The sequence below is a fragment of the Gossypium raimondii genome, chromosome 1, assembly GCF_025698545.1.
Source record: "Gossypium raimondii isolate GPD5lz chromosome 1, ASM2569854v1, whole genome shotgun sequence".
Classification (NCBI taxonomy): Eukaryota; Viridiplantae; Streptophyta; class Magnoliopsida; order Malvales; family Malvaceae; genus Gossypium; species Gossypium raimondii.
In genome coordinates, this window is record NC_068565.1 from 8,738,198 (window position 1) to 8,752,794 (window position 14,597).

The 14,597-nt window shown below is 31.6% G+C and overlaps 1 protein-coding gene across 4 annotated transcripts; it reads right to left on the reverse strand.

The window, feature by feature from the left end:
- Positions 1–1,105: 1,105 nt before the first annotated feature.
- Positions 1,106–13,870, reverse strand: LOC105780402 (uncharacterized). 4 transcript variants are annotated; one of them, XM_052631272.1, is made up of 15 exons: positions 13,538–13,870; positions 12,908–12,999; positions 12,394–12,490; positions 11,696–11,739; positions 11,344–11,432; positions 10,968–11,059; positions 10,736–10,882; positions 10,161–10,308; positions 9,948–10,024; positions 9,606–9,677; positions 9,369–9,416; positions 9,156–9,283; positions 8,905–9,061; positions 8,587–8,797; positions 1,106–1,183 (listed from the first exon to the last, which is right to left on the reverse strand). In XM_052631272.1, exons 1-15 carry the CDS (start codon positions 13,793–13,795, stop codon positions 1,131–1,133), a joined length of 1,713 nt encoding a protein of 570 aa, XP_052487232.1. In that variant the 5' UTR covers positions 13,796–13,870; the 3' UTR covers positions 1,106–1,130. The 4 variants fall into 4 exon arrangements, with proteins under 4 accessions (XP_052487232.1, XP_052487236.1, XP_012460170.1 ...); XM_012604716.2 differs by lacking the exon at positions 1,106–1,183 and adding an exon at positions 8,170–8,459 and having other exon boundaries at positions 13,538–13,869; XM_052631267.1 differs by lacking the exon at positions 1,106–1,183 and having other exon boundaries at positions 8,170–8,797.
- Positions 13,871–14,597: the final 727 nt, after the last annotated feature.

The following is a 14,597-nucleotide window of genomic DNA, read 5'->3' on the forward strand; positions in this document are numbered from 1 at the left end:
CGTAGACCTAAAATTACCTCTTTTTAGAAAAATTCAAAGATAAAATTTTCTTCTAAAAAGAGAATTTATTAGGTGTCCGATCACACCTAGAAAAAAGATCGGTGGCGACTCCTTTTTCAAATAAAATCGAGATTCTGTTTTCAAATTTTTAATAATTACTTCAACTAGCGCCCGTGCCCAAAATTTTTAGGTCGCTAAGGTATAAATTTAGTGTTGTACTCCTTAGAAAGAAGACAAATTTGTTCTTCACATTTTGCTTAAGGTATGATTTTCTTTTTTCTTCATGAAAGGTTTTAGTTTCAAAGACACTCAGAGCTAATGCATGGAAACATTTATGGATGGTTTTTATCTTTTTTAAAATCCATATCATTGTGCTTTTCTAATTCATTTTTTGTAATTTTCAAATATTTTTCTATCATTTTGATTGATGTTGGTTCAAGTAAAAAAAAAAAGAATTCAAAAGTTTGCGGATAGATAGATGATTAGGAAATTTAAGCTCATTTTTTTAGTTTAATTAAACATTTAGTCAAGTATAAGATGGAATTGAATGAATTTATCCGTAAAAAGACATCGAATATACTAACCAAAATGATGTAATGTATGGTTGGATGTACCTGAGATGATTTCTGGAATGAGTTTTAGGCAACAAAAAGAAATGTTTTAGGTGGAGAAATGCTGGTGGAGGGGCGTCATTAAAGCCACTATCTTCATCAAACCATTTATGCTGCTATCAATTCACATTCAACCAAAATTCAGATTTACTCTCTAAGAAAATAATGAAATGAAATACAAAAATAAGAAATAAATATATTGAAAAGGAATAAAAGAGGCACTATTAACTCCAAAAATTGAAGTTAATAATGTGAAATTAAAAAGAAAAACAAAAAAGTGAAGCAAGTCAGATTTTTTATCACTGATTTTCACCTTGTATACAAAGAGTTCAACCTGGAAGTAGAGTTACACCATTTATGTTCTATGATTCTATGATACATCATCATCAGTTGAATGCACCATAATGTGCTAACAGTAAAATCCATAATCAAAATGAACTTACAAGATGAATCTAAAGACTGGAAACTCCAATAAAATTAGGGACTCCAGAGATGCCTTTCTATAGGATAAGGTCATTGCTATCTTCTTCTCGGAAGAATATCCGTAAACGAAAAATCATGGAAGGGTGGACCTGCATCCGAAACAATAAAGTTACTCCAAGATTGTAATGGAAGAGAGCCGAACCCTATTGGTTTCATCTGTTCAAAAGCAGAAGAAAGTAGTACGCAAGGGGGAGGGTAGGTGGCATGGTCTCTTATCTTCCTGCTCACCAAGAATGTAAAATGGAATATGCGCAATCATTTTTGTGCCTCCATCATTCCAGTTGACGGTGCCTGGATTGTGTGGGGTCCCATGTGAAGGCCTGGAAGGTCCCAAGACAGACAGACGGATAGCGGGGTCATCCATTAATCCCAAATAATCACGAGTTCGCCTCCAAACCCTTGAATCTGATATTTGAGATCGAGCAACCTGAATATGAATTGTTAGCGAAAAGCAACATTACTAAGTTAGAAAATTCATTGCCTTCTTTACAACTACTTGACCAAAGTAAATGTCCAAAATTGGATTCAGACAACCTTGCCCAAGGCTACACGTGCCCTCGGCAATGGTTAGTGGTGATATGTAGCAAGCTTTGCAATAGCTGTGATAACAAAACACAGAAGCCTCGACTGTGATGACTTTCTGAAGTCCCTGCTGTCAGGGTTGACGGACTCCTGCCTCAGACCTAGACGACTTCCGAAACCGAGATTAAAGTCAGCATATAACAACCAACATTAGAAAGAAATTTTGTTTGAGGAAACGAAAATATTACCTAGATGAAAGGTTTTCATACAAAAGTAGCTCTAGACTTTCAAAAAGTTCCCTAGCTGCATCTTTGTGCGACCCACCACCCCCACCATGCTCTCCAACCGCCCAACACAATTGTAACGCCAATTCTGTCTATTCAAGGAAGAACAGACATATGAAGTCAGATCCCTAATGCATGAAAAGCGAAACACAGGATGTAATTATTGACCTTTTCTGGGCTGTCATATGCTTACCCGAGTCTGTCAACTATAGGCTTCTCCAGAAGGTTAAATGGACCATAACTTATACAAAATAAAGGACAGAAGAATTGCAATCCTTTAAACATCAATTTCAGCAACAATTAATGTAGATGCTCAATACAAGTTGGAAAACCAAAATATATGGAGAAACTTGAGTGAATAATACCTTCAAAAGTGCAATAATCCTTATCTTTAGATTCGGTCCATTTACTTTTGTTATTTAAATTCCAGCATGTTTAAATTTTTATTTATTATATTTTCTCTTTAAATTACAGAATTTACAATTTTACCTCAAAATTCCGATTATTTCCTTTTAGCCTTTTATTTACTTCTTTGCTTTTAATTTGCACTTTAAATATCATTTAAATTTCATTTTACTCCTCTATTTATTTATTTCAGCATACTTATTTCTTTTTAATTCCCTGCACTTTTAATCTTTGTTATTTATATTTTGCCCTTTCAAATTGTATAATTTGTTATTTGGTCCTTAATTATTATTAGCACTAATTAACATTTTTATAACATTATTATTAATTATGATATATTACATTATTTATGTTCTTATGACATCATATAAAACATTTAAACATACTCGTGTATCTCATATAATGTTTTATGTTCGAATAAGTCCATAGTATGTCATACTAGAAGCATAATATTCATACATTGTATATTTAACAATTTGAACCAAGATGTTGTTCTTTAATTAGGGGATTCGAGAAATTGTGCCTCTAACTTACGGAGTACGATTTTCTTTTTGAACCGAAATAATCGAACATCCCTTTTTTTTAAAAAAAAAGGAATAAATTTTAAAAAAATACATAAAATTTGGGCAATAATTAATCGATGAGCGTTCTTATTTTCGAGAATTCGAGATTTTGCGTCCCAACTTACTGGACATGACTTTCGTCTTGATCGACCCGAAATAAGAAAACCTCCTCATTAAAAATTCAATTTAGATAGTGTCATTTTCAATGCCATCAAATAACATCATGTAAAAAGGGATTAAATTTTAAATTCTCTTTGCATTCTCAATTTTTGACGTCAAGACATGAAGTAATAAACTAAGTACCCATTTCTTGGATTATGTAGACAGCAAATAATTGTTTTAGTAAATCTAACATTTTATTAAAATGATTAAGTTTTGAGGTGATCCAATCACACCTAATTGAAAAGGATTGGTGGCGACTCCATTTTTGTTTTTTAAACTAAAAAGTCGATTTCAAAAAAGGTTTCGGCAATAACAAAAGTAAATAAAATTTAAAAACTAGCCATAAGTTTCAAATTGGAGACATTAATCTATTTGTATTGATACAATGGATGTCAATTAGTGCCAAGAATTTGCATCTTGCACTATCCGCACTGCAATTTTCCACAGGATGAATGATGAGCTTGAGCACCACACAGTGGCCAATGATACCATACACCTGCTTGGATTTTCCACCACTCCCTTGATACCGGTTCAATTTATGCTAACGCAAAGGATTAGTTAAAGGCTACTTGCCTCTAAAGTGCAATTACAATGTTGATAGCTTACCCATAAAAAACACCACTAGACTTGAGAAGCACAATCTTAAGAGAAATTAAGTAGCACACTTTCAAAAATTAAAACCCTCGTTTACAAAAACTATTCTCCATCAAATTGAATAAAACTTGGTCTCACAATCCACTTAGTTTCCAACTATACCAACAGATTGAAATTCAAAATTGAAATCACATCAATCATACTTTAACTAAAGCAGAGCAACAAAACCACCCTTTTAATCATTGGCAAGTGACACAAAAACTTTCAATCCCCACAGCCCCTTCTATCATCTCAAGATAAAGCCACCCCAAAATAACCATTCCTCGTAAATCCACTGCTCCTCATGATAAACACAATCACCATAACCCACACAAAATCACTATTAATTCACATAAAGACCAAATTATTATAGAAACCACAACTTGAAAAATGATTTCATCCTGAAAACAAAATGTCACCACTAGAAGGGGAAATCCCCAAACCATTCCTTTTGAATAATAGTTGTATAAAATTGGACGCCACACTGAAATCTGCACTCAAGCTCTTTCCATCTCACCCACTTCCCTACTCTAAATTATTTGTCTAATCTCTAATAATCAAATCCTAATTATTACCTGCATTCAACCCTAACAATTATCTCATGTATATAAACATATTATTATATAAATTTAGGTTCAAAACTATTCAAAATTTATTAATTAAGCTAATATGAAAAAGCATTTAATATAAAAGAAGGAAATAATATAAAAAAATAAGGGTTTAATATTTTCAAATTTATGTTTCACCCAAAAAAGCATTGAGTGAGAACATAAAGCAAAAACAAAAAATGCACACACTCTCAAAAACCGTCCATTAAAACCTTTAACTAATCATATTTCAAAGAAGTGTCAATCAACAAATTTCAACACTCTTGTCCCATGTACCCTTCTAATGCTCATTTACTACTTACCATTTATTTTCCCTCTCATATATATATATATATATAAGTTCAGTGTTGTACTCTTTAGAAAGAAGACAAATCTGTTCACCACATTTTGTTTAAGGTAGGTTATTAGGTAAATTTAAACTCATTTTTTTAGTTTAATTAAACATTTAGTCAACTATAGGATGTAATTGAATGAATTTATTCATAAAAAGACATGAAATATATTAACCAAAATGATGTAATGTATGCTTGGATGTACCTGAGATGATTTGTGGAATGACTTTTAGGGAATAAAAAGAGATGTTGGTAACTATTCATGTAGTGAAATGCTGGTCGAGGGGGCGTCATTAAAGCACAACCATTACCTTCATCAAATTATTTATGCTACAAAAATTCAGATTTATTCCTCGAGAATAAAGTCAGCATGTAACAACCAACATTAGAAAGAAAATTTTGTTTGAGAAAACAAAAATACTACTTAGATGAAAGGTTTTCATACAAAAGTAGCTCTAGACATTGAAAAAGTTCACTAGCTGCATAAACACAAAAAAACACACACATTTTCATGAACTGTCCATTTACCCTCAGCAGTTTTCAACACTCTTTTCGTGACGCTTCTTTCTTACTTACCATTTACTTTTCCTCTAAAATATATATATATAAATTCAGAGCTGTACTCCTGAGAAAGAAGATAAATTTTATGTTGTACTCATGAGAAAGAAGGCATATTTGTTCGTCACTTTTTGTTTAAGGTATGGTTTTCTTTTTTCTTTTTGAAAGATTTTATTTTCAAAGACACTTATAGATAAAACATTTATGGATGATTTTGATTTTGTTTTTTTAAAATACTTATCCTTGCACTTTTTTTAATTTTTTTTTGTATTTTTAAAGATTTTTCTATCATTTTGATTGATGTTGGTTCGGGAAAGAGAATTTAAAATTTTGCGATAGATAGATTATTAGGTAAATTAAACTTTTTTTTAGTTTTATTAAACATTTATTGATGATTCTATCTTTTTCTTCAAATTTTTATTTTGTATTTTGAAAGATTTTTCTATCATTTTGATTGATGTTGATTTAGGGACAAAAGAATTTAAAAATTTATAGATAGACAGAAAGATGATAAACTAAACTAAAAAAACTTTTTTTTAGATGGCCAATATTGGTGGAAATGGTGAAAACGTGAGTGATGATATCCAACAAAATAATATTTTGGATGTGTTCAACAATGGTTATATTGAGAATATTCAAAATAGAGTTGTAGCATGGGATGAAGTGTAAGTGTTTCTTAATTATTCATAGTTTTCCCTAGGGATTTTTCTTTCAAAATGGATTTGGCAAGAGTTTAATTTTTTTCTTCTTCTTTTCTTTTGGCAATTAGTCCTATTGTGGGATTACAGGAAGCTCCTGGGTATGAAATTGAGGTTAATTATAACCAGTTTGGGGCAAATCCTCCTCTTGAAATGAATCCTGTGGTAAATTTTCATTTTCTTTGTTTTGTTCATTTTTTTTATACTCTGTTAGATAATGTATTGGTTTCCATAAGTTTAATTTGATTTAATTTGCTAAACATAAAATATTTCTAGTCATTTCTAAAGCAAATCTATGAAGCTAAGCTTTATGTTAATCACTTTCTAAAAAGAAAAAAAACCCAAATTTCTTTAGAGTACAAAAAACCTTAGAATTTAAAGTCTATTTTGAAACGAAAATCAAACATGTTCATTTCAATACAAATGAAACATAATTAAAAGACCCTACATTTTGAAGTTTATTTAATGGTGACCAAAATAATTATCATTTTGTAAAGAAAATAAGAAAGTTGAAGTCTAATTATTTCAATAGAGAGATTATTAGGTAAATTAAACTACTTTTTTAGTTTTATTAAACATTTATAGATGATTTTATCTTTTTTCTTCAATTTTTTTATTTTTCAAAGGTTTTTTATTATTATTTCAATAGGGTTTATGTAATTTAAATTTTCAATTTCACAAAAAAAAAAAAGAACTGAGAACAGAAAGTAAAAACAAAAAAACATATATTTTCATGAATTGTCCATTAAATCCTTTAACCAAACTTATTTTAAATAAGTACCACATCAGCAAATACCCTCAACAGTTTTCAACACTTTTTTCCTAATTTCCTTTCGAACTTAGCATTTATTTTTCCTCTCAAGTATATATAAACTCAGTGTTGTACTTTTGAGAAAGAAGATAAATTTTATGTTTCACCTAGAAAAAAGATTAGCGGAGAACAGAAAGTAAAAATACAAAAAAACACACACAGACTTTCATAAACTGTCCATTAAATCATTTAACTAATCATATTTTAAAGAAGTGTCATGATCCTCAACAATTTTCAGCACTCTTTTTCTAAGACTCATTTCTTACTCACCATTTACTTTTCCTTTCAAATATATATATAAACTCAGTGTTGTACTACTGAAAAAGAAGATAAATATTATGTTATATTCATGAGAAAGAAGACAAATCTATTCATCACTTTTTATTTAAGGTATGGTAACCAGGAAAAAGAGAATTTAAAATTTGCAGATAGATAGATTATTATGTAAATTAAGCTATTTTTTAGTTTTATTAAACATTTATAGATGATTATATCTTTTTTCTTCAAATTTTTATTTTGTATTTTTCAAAAGTTTTTCTATCATTTTGATTGATGTTGATTCAGGAAAAAGAACATAAAATTTATAAATAGAAAGACAAATAAACTTATAGGTAAATTAAACTAAAAAATCTCTTTTTTAGATGGCCAAAATAAGTTGAAATGGTGAAAACATGAGTGATGATATCCAACAAAATAGCATTTTGGAAGTGCTCAACAATGGTTATTTGAAGAATATTCAATATATAGTTATAGCAGGGAAAGAAGTGTAAGTGTTTCCTACTTATTCTTAATTTTTCCCAGGGATTTTTCTTTCAAAAATGGATTTGGCAAGAGCTTAATTTTTTCTTCTTCTTTACTTTTGGCAGTTAGCCCTATGGTGGGATTACAAGAAGCTCCGGGATATGACATTGAGGTTAATTATAACCAGTTTGAGGCAAATCCTACTCCTGAAATGAATCCAATGGTAAATTTTATTTCTTTGTTTTATTCTTTTTTTATACTTCGTTAGATCTAATTTGCTAAACATAAAATATTTCTAATCATTCCTAAAACAAATCTATGAAGCTAAGGTTCATATTAATCACTTTTTTAGAAAACATAAAAAGAAAAAAAACTCAAATTTCTTTAGAGTACAAAAATATCCTAGAATGTAAAGTCTATTTGAAGATGACCAATATCATTTTGAAAAGAAAATACAACGCGATTTTCTTTTCAAAATGATAAACAAATTAAAAGACCTACGTTATGAAGTTTATTTGATAATGACTAAAATAATCATCATTTTGAAAAGAAAATCAAAAGTTGAAGCCTAATTATTTCAATAGATAGATTATTAGGTAAATTAAACTATTATTTTTAGTTTTAAACATTTTAGATGATTCTATTTTTTTCTTCAGATTTTTTATTTTGTATTTATTAGGTAAATAAATATATTGACAAAGAATAAAAGAGGCACTATCAACTCGTTAATTATGTGAAATTTAAAAAAAAAAAAAAAGTGAAGCAAGTCAGATTTTTTATCTCTGATTTTCACCTTGTATACAAAGAATTCAACTTGGAAGTAGAATTACACCATTTATGTTCTATGATTCTATGATACATCATCAGTTGAATGCACCATAATGTGCTAACAGTAAAATCAAGATCAAAATGAACTTACAAGATGAATCTAAAAACTGGAAACTCCAATAAAATTAGGGACTCCAGAGATGCCTTTCTATTGGATAAGGTCATTGCTATCTTCTTCTCGGAAGAATATCTGGAAACGAAAAATCATGGAAGGGTGGACCTGCATCCGAAACAATAAAGCTACTCGAAGATTGTAATGGAAGAGAGCCGAACCCTATTGGTTTCATCTGTTCAAAAGCAGAAGAAAATAGTACGCAAGGGGGAGGGTAAGTGGCATGGTCTCTTACCTTCCTGCTCACCAAGAATGTAAAATGGAATATGCGCAATCATTTTTGTGCCTCCATCATTCCAGTTGACGGTGCCTGGATTGTGTGGGTACCCATGTGAAGGCCTGGAAGGTCCCAAGACAGACAGACAGATAGCAGGGTCATCCATTAATCCCAGATAATCACGAGCTCGCCTCCAAACCCTTGAATCTGATATTCGAGATCGAGCAACCTGAATATGAATTGTTAGCGAAAAGCAACATTATTAAGTTAGAAAATCCATTTCCTTCTTTACAACTATTTGACCAAAGTAAATGTCCAAAATTGGATTCAGACAACCTTGCCCAAGGCTACACGTGCCCTCGGCAATAGTTCACGGTGATATGTAGCAAGCTTAGCAATAGCTGTGATAACAAAACACAGAAGCCTCGACTGTGATGACTTTCTGAAGTTACTGCTGTCAGAGTTGATAGACTCCTGCCTCAGACCTAGACGACTTCCGAAACCAAGAATAAAGTCAGCATATAACAACCAACATTAGAAAGAAATTTTTTTGAGAAAACATATAAAAAGAGCTACGAAAATATTACCTAGATGAAAGGTTTTCATACAAAAGTAGCTCTAAACTTTCAAAAAGTTCCCTAGCTGCATCTTTGTGAGATCCACCACCCCCACCATGCTCTCCTACAGCCCAACACAATTGTAACGCCAATTCTGTCTATTTAAAGAAAAAAAAAACATATGACGTCAGATCCCTAATGCATGAAAACCAATTTACAGAAACATAGGATGTAATTATTGACCTTTTCTGGGCTGTCATATGCTTCCCCAAGTCTGTCAACTATAGGCTTCTGCAGAAGGTTAAATGGACCATAAGTTAGACAAAAAAATAACACTACACCAAATAAAGTTCCATCATAATTATGAAAAAGGACAAAAGAATTGCAATCCTATAAGACATCAATTCAGTAACAATTAATGTAGATGCTTAATACAAACTGGAAAAGTAAAATATATGGAGAAACTTGAGTGAATAATACCTTCAAAAGTGCAATAAAATCTGGAGAACGCTGAAATGAAGCAAGCATGAACTCTAGGAGCCTTCTACGAACCTGCCCAAATATAGCTTCTCAGAAATACAAGCCATTCCAATCTCAGCATCTAAATTGATATCCTATTACATGGACATTTACAAGAAAAGCTTTGAATCCATACAAAACCATTTCACTTACATAACATAAGCACTTTAGTATGGACCCAAATAATTAATGTAAGGGAGTATCTAGAGGGTGGTACATACTGTAGATAATATGAAAACCACAAGGTAGTAGCCCCACAAGAAATACAATAAAAGAACTAATATTTAGAAAATGTATACAAACCTCATACATATAGTTCTTGTCAGGAAATAATGTAGAATTTCTTGCCATCAGAATGGGAATTAATGCACAGATTAATGCTACAAAAGAGAGGCAAGAACACAAATTAAGATACAAGCAATCAGTTTCGACACTTAAAATAAATCTACATCCTGTAGATAGAGTTATATAAGCACTAAAAGGATATCAAATGGATTAAAAAAACATAAAACATACAGTTATTTGCATCGCGCAAAGCTATAGTAAAATACATATCAAGAAGCCGAGGTGTGATATTGAGTATCTGCTTTAATCTATCAGACTGAGGGCTATTTGTTGCAGCTTGTAGTACTGCAGCAACCCCAGGAGAAGTCCAATGGCGTTCCTGAAACAATCAATCTTCTGTCAAATGTCGACTTATTTCAAACTACAGAAAGAAAAGAGATATTAGTAACAAAAAACAAAAACAAAAACAAAAACCAGGTCAGCCTAGTTATAGACACAACTCATAGCTCAAAAAATATGATATTGTACTATTGGAAGAGTGTACAATATTAAAGTAAGCTAACCTTAATTTTAGAAATGCAAAGTGCTGCTTTTACTTGCATTAATAGAAATTCAAAATACTAGATATAGAGAAAATGAACAATCTAAATTTTAAAAAGCAAAGTACTCTACAAGAACACAGAGAAACAAATTCCTAATTTAAAAAGTCTGTAATGGTTACACAACCATACTTTCCTCAAGTAATACTATGATTGTAACTGCTTTCATCTAATTGTAAATGGAGTTTAATAAATAGAAGACCATACAGCAAGACCATCATTTTCATCCTTAAGAAGTTCCAGAAACACAGGATCAGCAACATCAATCGTACTGCTTTCCTCAGACTCAGAGTCTCCTCCTCCATCTCCAATGGTAGAACCCGTATAGGCTTCATCCATGAGTGCAAGTAGCATCTGTATCATATAAGGGAGTTTTACCATTTGCACTACTAATGAGTTTTCACTTAAAATATACAATTTATAAAGTCCCACATATAACCTCAGGAGCCGCACTCTTCTGGATAGAAGCTATACTGCTTCCTATTAGTGACCCTGAGCTTCGTTCTACCTTTTCCAATGCGACAACCAAGACTAATGTAGACAAATGAAAGTCAGAAAGCATAATTAGTTTATGAAGAAATAAGAAAAATTCACTTCATCATTCAACAAACCAGATGAATGCACATAGAGCACATAACAAAGAAAAGGGAATAAAAATTATCATATCAACCATCCATCAATCTATTTATGTTAAAGAGCGCTTAGAATGAATGCAAATGAAGTTTTAAAATGCAAAACGAGGTGAAAAGGTTGACGAAATAAGTGCAGACAAGAGGACAATACAGTCAATTGAGAAGCCCAGACAATAAACTCACTTGGCAAATCTACTAAAGATGGAAATAGGGGGAGAAATGATCCAGGTGATACCAATCCTGGAAAAACCTTGAGAAATGCCTTTTCTAATCTGCAAACCACACATGATGATCCTCAATAGCATTTTAAAACAAACCATTTATGAGTACTGTATGTTTAACTGCTTATTCTGTAAACCACATCACATGGATTTAGTATCAGTTTAGCCTGTTTATTACTGATAAAGGTTCTCCAGAAGTGGAGACAAGAACATAGAGAAAGCAAGCTATTGCCATTCAGGTAATATACCACATACTGAACACTCATAAGACTAAGTCCGCTGAAATGGAAACAACCTTAGATAGGAGAACTTACTTTTCTCCGTTCCATGCAATCAGCTTCAGAAGCAAAGGGAAAAACTACAAAGAAATAAGGAATATTAGTAAGAGATGCAAAGGGATAATTACTTGATTCCATATTTAGTCCACTGTTCAACTAGAAGGCTTCAATTTAGAAGAAAAATACATAATTGGCAAAGGGAAGATGAGCTATAACAAGTAAAATCACAGAGGGAATGAATTGCTGATAAACGTGGCACCTTTGAGCTTCAAAACATAAAGCAACTCCAACAGGATTACTCAAAAATGGTAGTTTGACAGAACAAGCATATTTAGATGTTTTAACTTCACCGTTAAATGATTTGTTAATGATCAAACGAAAATGTATTAACTCATGCTTGGAAGGAACGAAGTATATAGAGGGTTTTCAATTTTCATTCAGTGCAGCAGACATCAAAATTGTTTTTGGGACAAAATTACATATATGCATAGTACATAGTACATAAATTTAAATTTTCTATTCTTTAGGTTCTGTAACTTCCAATCTTTTATTTACCAACAAATATGTTATACACGTCTAAAGCCATATGACAGTAATAGCATCAATTTCATAAATTTAAACAACATGCTCCAAAAAGCAATGCAAATTCTTAAGATATCCAGCATCTTTAATACCTTAAAATGCATTATGTTTATCAAAAGAACCTGCTAAGAATCCTAATTCATTGATCATACCTGAGGTAGTAAGTTGGGGAAAGAAAAAAGAAGTTTGTTCTTGTTTACATTTAGAAAATCAAGAGTTGCAGCTGCAACAACAGGATCTGCGAACTCACTGTAATCAACATAAGAACAGTGCTAAGCATAAAGTTTAAGGAAAACAGAATGTTTAAATTCATAAAATGCATGCTGACATAAGAGAATAGGCCAGATAAAGTGAATGTGAAGAAAAAAAAAAAACGTCATGTAGATTAGCATCGTAGCAAACAGATTAACTAATGATACATCTACAGGATGGCGCTTAAATTCAAAAAATGCACGCTGCAAATATGTCATTATGCTTCATTTTTATCCAATCAAGTTCTTTATTATTATTATTATTTTTTTATATTTATGAAGAGAAATATCTTTTCAAAGTAATAAAATAAATCAAATAAACATAGTAGCTCAAAACTTATCTTTAGAAACAAATAAGAAAAACAATATAAAGTCTTCATCATCTAACGTTTGTGCAAATACTCTGTATCATTACCGGCTCAAACATGAACGGAAAAATGTCCTCAGACTAGGGTCAGCATCATGGAGAACCACCTCTCCAAAATCAAGGAAAAATTGAAGAATGACCTATTCAATAAATCCAAAAGAACAAAGATGAAGAAAGTTATAAACAATACAGCTAAACTACAATGCTATAATATACAAAAAATTTAACTAGGGCCATCTAATCAATGAAGTGATATTTGAATTTTGATCCACACAATCTTTTCCCTCATATCTCAAACCAGCCTTTACACAATGCAGAACCTTTTGGGGCCTTTGACGACTTAAACTTTAGAAAAGTAGCCATTTTCGAACAAAATTCAATATTTTACTTTCCCAATTGGAAATTATCTTAAGAAGATATTACATTTCAAAAATTGCCCATTTCCGATGGGGGAAAACAGCAATCAAACGAGAAACTACTACACACATACATCAGTATAAACTAAGTCACTAACAAATCAAAATTCAGTACATGATTGAAATAGTAAAGAAGAGTCAATTAAAGCATTAATTACACTTTAAATGAAGTTTAGTCAAAATTGCACACAAAACATTCAAGTTGTTCTAAAATTTTCTAAAAATCAAATAAAAAATCAGGAAAATAGAAGAAAACCCAAACCAGTAAGAGAATTCCGTTGGGAGAGGTAGGTTGAGAGAGGGAAGCAGTAGAGCGTTGGAAGAGCTTGTTGATATGAGGATAAACCCTAGCGACCAAATCCTCAGAGGATTTCTCTTCTTGTCTACAAAAATCGCAGAGTTTCTTGACGGCGTGAAGAAGAGAAGGATCGGAGGCTGGATCGTTAGCGAAACTCGAGTCTCTTGCACTGTTCGATACGGTTCGAAGATAGAAATCCCAATCTCGTTCTCGATCGCTCATTTTCCGTTCTTTTTCCGTTCTTTCCGCAAACGAAAAGTTCCTGCGACGGTTTTTTCCTCGAGGCGACGAAAGCGTTCGAAACGATTCGTTTTATATTTTGTTAATTACCGAATGCTCCCTTTATTTTCACTTTTATTATTTTTAAAACTGCTAATTTCATTTTTTCTTTTGGAAAGTTTTAGTATTAAATATACCATATCCTCGCTGATTGGGTTTTAACTCGATTAGTATAGTATTATTGTCAAATACATGAGGATATGGGTTCGGTATACTCCCAATATATTTAAATAATTAAAGCTTTTTAATAGATAAAAAATGAAAAATAACCGAATAAAACTTACACTAGAATCTATATCTGCATCAATAATAATATCCATACCAATTGAGTTTAATGTTGGATAAAGTTTTTTTAATAATTTTTTAATGGGATCAATTATAGTGATGAGATTGACTAACAGATAGCCCGACTGGTTGGATATCGGGTGGAGTTTAGAAAACATCGACTATACACGACCTTTTATATACTTGATGAATTCATTGACTCCTTTGAATTGCCAGTTAGTGCGCTCCCTCCAAATTACGTAGATGTAAGCACTCCATACCAATTTCAGAACCACTGTGATTCAATGCTGTGACTTCATCTTCTTTCTCATTATTCCGGAATCTTGCTTTTCTTCCGCTACTGCTACTTCGAGAAAAAAAAATTCTTCATCTTAAAGGTAAAAGAAAGAAAATCTTGTAGGATTGGCAACGTTTCAAGGTTCTGAGATTATTCCTTATTCGACTTCTTGAGGGCTTTCCA

Coding starts and splice junctions, on each gene's coding strand:
- LOC105780402 (XM_052631267.1), bottom strand. CDS start 13,795: ATGAGCGATCGAGAACGAGATTGGGATTTCTATCTTCGAACCGTATCG. Junction 9,284..9,368: donor CATATGACAGCCCAGAAAAG/GTCAATAATTAC, acceptor TTCTTTAAATAG/ACAGAATTGGCGTTACAATT. Junction 9,062..9,155: donor TATGAAAACCTTTCATCTAG/GTAATATTTTCG, acceptor TGGTTTCGGAAG/TCGTCTAGGTCTGAGGCAGG.